The sequence below is a fragment of the Rhincodon typus genome, chromosome 2 (genome assembly GCF_021869965.1).
Source record: "Rhincodon typus isolate 14 chromosome 2, sRhiTyp1.1, whole genome shotgun sequence".
Lineage (NCBI taxonomy): Eukaryota > Metazoa > Chordata > Chondrichthyes > Orectolobiformes > Rhincodontidae > Rhincodon > Rhincodon typus.
The window spans coordinates 44,733,557-44,740,055 of NC_063333.1; the positions used below are offsets into that span (position 1 = coordinate 44,733,557).

Below are 6,499 nucleotides of genomic sequence, written 5' to 3' on the forward strand. Positions count from 1 at the left end.
ATCTCCCCACCTCAATGCGGACTTTAGAAGCTTCAAAATCTCCCCACTCCCCGACCTCATCCCAAGGCCAGCCCATCTTGTCCCCGCCTCCTTGACCTGTCCGCTCCTCCCACCTCACTGACCAACCCCCACCCCCACTTCCTACCTACTAGCCTCATCCCTGCCTCCTTGAGCTGTCAGCTTTCCTGCTCCTCTGATCCTGCCTAGCCTGCTGTGTTCATCCAGCTCTACACATTGTTAGCTCAGCTTCTTGACTCTGCAACCCAACTTGGCAAACCTACTGCCCCAAAACTCTACGGACAAAGAATTCAATCCCTCCATTGCAATTTGAGCACAAGGAGCTGCCAGACTGCAATAGGGCAGTTCTGAACGAATAGGCTTCTATGATGAGAGGGCCAGACAATGGCTCCATTGGGGCTACCCCACAGAACAAACAGGGGGTTCCTTGATGGTTCTCTAGTCAATGGATAAGACCTTCAGTTTTCAGGTTTTGCTGGCCACTTTTCTCTAAAAAAAAAAGAGAACCAGGGATGGTGAATCAATCAAGATAGATAAAACTGTGGTAGACAAAGGCCAAAGGAATATGCATCAAAACATTTGTAACTGGAGTCAAGATACAGGTCAGCCACAATTTAACTGAATAATGGAATAGGCTCAAGGGTCAAATGGCCTATTCATATGTTGTTTTGTTTTTGTTTGATCTGTCAATATGGAAAAACAAAGAGACTATTCCAAAAGTTAAGAGGAGGAAGACACCAAAAGAGGAAACATGACAGCAAAATAATTTTTTAATGCCACATTAAACCATATTTGAGGTTTGAATAATGCATACTTATATGCATCATACAGCAATTTCCACTGCAAGTACAATGTATTTTTCCTCATTAGCAGGGTACACAACCAAGCTATTTAATTAAAGAGCAGCAGCATAAATGCTTAATAGAACACAAACTTGGGCTTCATCACTGAGAAGGTTTAGCCAATATGAAAGCTGCAGCTTGCTGGTTTTAAATTACATTTTGACAAGATGCACAGCATCAGGTACACATGACACATACTGAAAAAATTCAGCTCCGATTTACATAACAATGACAACTTATGTTCAAATTCCTCCTCAGCCTCATTTCTCCCTACGTTTTTTGTTTAAAAAAAGTCTTTCACAATCCAAGAACTGTGTTCTTTCAACTTGTGCACGCTTATGTGCCTCATCTTGGTCCAAAGCTTACAAGTGTCCCCCTAACCTTTTCTATCTCTTTTCCTCAAAAGGTCTGACATAAACTTTTTGTCATCAGTCCAATAGGATCAGTGGCAATTTTGTTTTATGCTCCTGTGAGGTGCCTTTTGGAACTTTTGATATATTAAAAAGGTACTATATAAATACAACAACATTTGTATGTTGTTTAGCTCTGTAGGTGACATACTTGAAGAATCAGAAAGACATCCCAGGATACAATCAATAAGTGACAGATGCACCGCTTCCACCTAAAGAATCTTCAGGAGCTTCAAGAAAGATCCCGATGCCAAACAGTATTTGGTGTGGTTTCCCCCATTTTGAGAGTTTGTTATAGCGAACCAGGAAGGTTCCATGAAGGTCACAGGGGTGGAAAAATTGGAACCCAGCTAACAGCTCGCAAGGCATGAAAAGGAAAAACCCTGTCTAACCACAACTATCCAACCAAGAATGTTACACCTCAATATGCATGATGAACAATGTAGTATGACATTCAATCTTGGATGCAAATTTGATAGCATAATCACTCTGTCATGGATGACAAGAGCCTACATTACATAATGCCTGGATCACCTGGTTACAATGAAGTGGGAGAAGTGAAGAATAAGAAATGTTTAAAGTAATTCTAATCTATTTTTAGATGATGTGTAAATAAGTTATGAGGAAGACTGGGCAACATTTGCCACCATTGTGTGATTAAAATGTGGGCTTATTGCTTTTACTTCCCATTTCCTATGTATTAATTGCTGTCACACAATTAACAGCCATCTTTAAAGAAGTCAAAGCAAATTTACGGCCGCCCAGTCATTTGTTGCATTTAATTTTAGAACTTCATGTAAATTTGTGTCCAGGTTAAAACAAAACAAAAACGTGACAACACTATCAAATGGTGTGACACCCTAGACACTGCCAGCCTCTGCTCTTTATCACATGCCATCCCTATATGTAAGCAAAGGCAGAGCATGTTACAAGAACAGTTAAGTATGAGGGAAGCCTTCCTTGCACATATGCATGATCCAGCATTAGTCTCAGAACTGTAGCTGAAAATGCAATGAACTTGAGGCAAGTTATGTGATCTTGGCAACCAACTCTGCAGAGATTAAACATTTCAGCTCAAGTGAAGCCACAAATCTGGGGCCTCCCTGGTCTATAAAAAAATCAATGCATCTTCTGTCCATACACCCAAACTTACTCTATTGCTTTATAATTTGAGATAATCCCACTGAAAAGTGAACAAGGCACTTCACAAGAGTAATGTACACAAAAAGGAAACATATGCAGCTATATTATGCAATATTTTTAAGGTTACGAACTTCACATGTATCTATAGCATTGGCTATGACCTCACACAATGTGATTTTATAATGACTTAATGCAGGAAAACATTTTGATATACTTTGTGTCAAATTTTGGCTCAATATCAAATTTTGTTTGATAATGCTCCAATTAAGTATCTTGGGCCATCTCACAATGTTAAAACGCACAAATTTTTGTAGTCAAATGTAAATTGACACAGTCAATAGCAGGTGCTAACAACGTATATTGTAGGTCGGGATGGAGGGCTCCCCTTGATAAGGGCAACGCAAGCTAACAGGCTCTGTACATAAATTATTCAATTAGAAATACAGATGATTTACTGTTGGTGGTTAATAGATGCAAAAAAAAACAGATGATTTTGGGATGGGAAAGGGAACTGTTCAGTTGTGTGTAAAGAGCATTTCTGGAAGTAAACAAAAAAAAGGGGTGAAGGGCTCTTGAGACAGTGGTAGTGCCCCTACCTCTGAGCCAGAAGGTCTGGATCCAAGACCCACATCCTCCAGAGGTGCAACAACATCTCTGATCTGGTTCATTAGAAATTCTCAGTCAGGGCTGGTGGAATTTTAGAGAGGGGATTTTCAGAGTTCAGGGTCCAGACAAAGCCTGAAGGGAGTGAAAAACGTGTAACGACCCTACGTTCCGGGATCTCCAGAGTTCCTCGAAGGTTTTGCCACTAGAGGAGAATAGGAAGGAGTAATAGGATGGTCACTGAGGGATTTAAACACAGCAGTGAGAATTTCAAATGGAAGCACTGGCGGACCAAAATTGATCAAGATTGACGGTGTTTTGGATGGACAGGATGAAGGGCGAGAGGCTGAAATTTTTGCTTCCAGATGAAATATTTTGTTGAGTTAAACAAAACTCCATTCCGTAGTAGGATTTTCACAAGAAACCCTCCGCCCCCATTCCTTTACGCATGAAGCTGCTTAAGTATCTGGTAAGCCATTCCAATCGCACTAATTACTCATATTAAGCATTATTGATTAGTTACCGCGTGTGCACAAGGGAGGGGAACTCAGTCTGAATATTTGTACACATTAAATGAAATCGGACAAAGATGTTTCTTACTTCTGGATGAAATAAATGAATGGACTGGGGGAAATCAAATATTCCTTAAACATGTGCGCACACTGACAATAAAAACACGCAAACCCACAAGGAGCTGTCCGATCTGGAGGTACAGACAGGAGAGAGAGCCCTCTTGCTTCACGGGTCGGTCACTTCCACCTCCTGGTGCTCAGTGTCACGCCCGGGTCAGCAGCAAAGGGTTTGAATATGCATTTGCACACTTCGACGGCTGGAAACCGGTACACTAGAAATAGAGACGGCCCTGCAACATGAGGGCAATCATTGCTATAAACAGGGGCTGAAAATTATCAGCCGAGCCTCAATCTTGTTTATTCAATAATAATATTTGAAACTGATTCGATCGGCCAATTGCAAAAACTTAACATCTTGTGATTTTCCCACCGCGCTCCCCCGCTGCTCCGAGCGGTTCCCTAGTTGCCCACAAGCGGACTTTCAGCCGGGTCCAGTTCGTTTGCGGCGAGAACAGACTGCAGCAGTAAGGCAGGAACCTCCTCTACAGGAGTCAGCAAACTGGTTTGTCCCATCCGCGTATCGCCTCCTGAATACCCCGTCATTCTCAAAAGTGCTGGCCCAGGAGTCGCAATCAATTAAAGGGGCTGGGCTGCAGGGTGGTCCCAGTCACAAATCTTGGCAAGTGCTCTATGGAAAGGGATATGACACGTGTATTAAATTCAACAATACAGTGTCTTTTTTTAAAAAAAAGTATGAATAGTCTGTATCTGTGAAAGATTCACTCCATGATTTCAACGTACAGCCTGATACACAACTTACAGTTCAGACTACAGGTAGAACAACTGCATGAGGAACGGCACACAACCCAATAATAGTTCTGCACGGTACACCTAGCAAAATGGATCAAAAGAGCCCTTGAAATAAAGAACTATTTTATGATAATACAGACAAGTGGCCAGCAAACCAATGTTATGGGACAGGAATTGAAAGGAAATAACGTGTATTAGCTCTCAGGGATTCACTGAAGCCGACCCCACCGGGATGAATGACACACAATGTTTCTGGGCAGGAAGCCTCGGTTTACCTGCAAACGGTGATGAGGTTTTTCCGCTCCACTGCAGCGTTCCTCGCCAAGCTCTTCTTTCGCGAGAAATTTAGTCCCAGGCTGATGGAAGCCATTCTCTCTTCCTGCCCGTCTTTTAAAAAAAAATCAGAAACAAAAAGTGAACTCTGGCAGGAGTTGAGGGACGGTGGGGGACGCTGAACGCGGGGGGTATCTGCGGTGCACAGTGCTCCCGGAGCAGACTGTGGAAGCGGGCTGACTGCTCATCCGTACAGTCGGCTTTCAGCCACAACACGGTCCGGATTCAGACAAAATAAACCTGCAGCTGCTGCAGTACCACGAGAGAGAGAAAAAAAAACCCACACAGCAGCAAACAGGGAAGCAAATGATTTGGAACTGCCGACGAGAATGAGCTATAGTCCACAGGCACTTATGCATCAGGATCAATGCATTATGCAACAGCTTTGTACAATATTTCAAGTAGGTCTTCAAGTGTTAGCTTGGTGCTCCGCACAGCTAATAACCTAGTTTCCCCTACTTCCCCCCGGCATGTGGGAGCCCAGTGCTATCCGTGTCCCTTGCTTCGTTCTCCCAACACACACTGTCCAACCGAAAAGCTGGAAACAAGCTGCTCTCCATCCAATTTCCTTCTGTCACACACCACGGGACCGGAAGTTTACAGCACGAATTGCCTTTAAAGGGACACGGATAGCATGACCTCACCCAGGGAGAACATTTGGGGGAGGGAGAGATGGCCCCACACACATACACATATAACACCCCTTCCCTTCCCTCCCCTCCCCTCCCCTCCCCTCCCTGGAGGATATCTAACATTCAAACACAAAAACCGGCTGTGTCATACTCTATCACTTCGCTGCGTACAACTCTTCCTGCTCCTATGATGCTGCTTGGCCTGCTGTGTTCATCTAGCTCTACACTTTGTCATCTCCAATAACAGACCGTTGTGTTACAAAAGTAAATACTGCCAATGCTGGAAATCAGAACCCGGAAATGATGGAAATGCTCAGCAGCTTATTGCAGTACCTACAGAGAACAATAACCGAACCTGCTGAGGATTGCTTTCTTTTTAATGTTTGTTATAAATCACTGTCGACCTATAGCTTGTGAAAAGGCTGCATTTCACGTCTTCCGATGTGAATTAATTGTCAAGCGTCAAACTGATCAGGTTGCACTTAACACTCAATACCTCGTAAATCTGTCATATCGGGACTCCATCTGCTTACCGCCAGCATCTACTCCAGCTTGTCTTGATTTCACTTGAAAGTGATGGTTGAGTGTTGAGTGTTCTTCCTGGTCTTTTGTTTTGAGTTGAATACTATTTCCTTAAGCCCTAAATGTAATACAAAGAGTTATTTTCACCTCGGAATTTGATAATTAATCAAACAAAACAGAGTTCGAGGAAAGTACGGCTGAGCGGGGTTGCAGAAAGGAGCAAAAAACTGATACCAACAGAGCAGACACAAAATCAGCCAACATTCAGTTAACAAAAGCAGCGTTTGTTTTTTGAGGAGCTCGATCAATCAACTCGCAATTTTTCCATGAAACAAAAGTAACGGCAACAAATTGTCGTTCCTGGTATAGAAACAGAAACTACTGGAAATGCTCAGCAGAATACAGGCTGTAGGATCTTGGATGAGCTGAGGTTTATGGTGGGTGGACATTCGACTTGAAGTTAAGGTCATTTTTCAGTCCTCTCAATCTTCTCCTTGATATTGAATTCAGAGCAGAGCAGGACAGGCCAAGTATTTGCTCTTGGTGTCCATTCATTGTACTTTTTTACATTATACTCAAAAAGTACATGTTTTTATTTGTTCATGGGGCATGGG

The 6,499-nt window shown here is 42.9% G+C and overlaps 1 protein-coding gene across 1 annotated transcript in view; it reads right to left on the reverse strand.

Annotated features, from left to right (window-relative positions):
- rundc3b (RUN domain containing 3b) overlaps positions 1-5,305 on the reverse strand; it is an 84,789-nt gene extending 79,484 nt beyond the window's left edge. Inside the window, exon 1 of the mRNA XM_048607206.1 lies at positions 4,674-5,305. Within this exon, the coding sequence (XP_048463163.1) occupies positions 4,674-4,768 (95 nt within the window). The 5' untranslated portion in view covers positions 4,769-5,305. The remainder of the gene's footprint in view (positions 1-4,673) is intronic.
- Between the last annotated feature and the right edge of the window lie 1,194 nt (positions 5,306-6,499).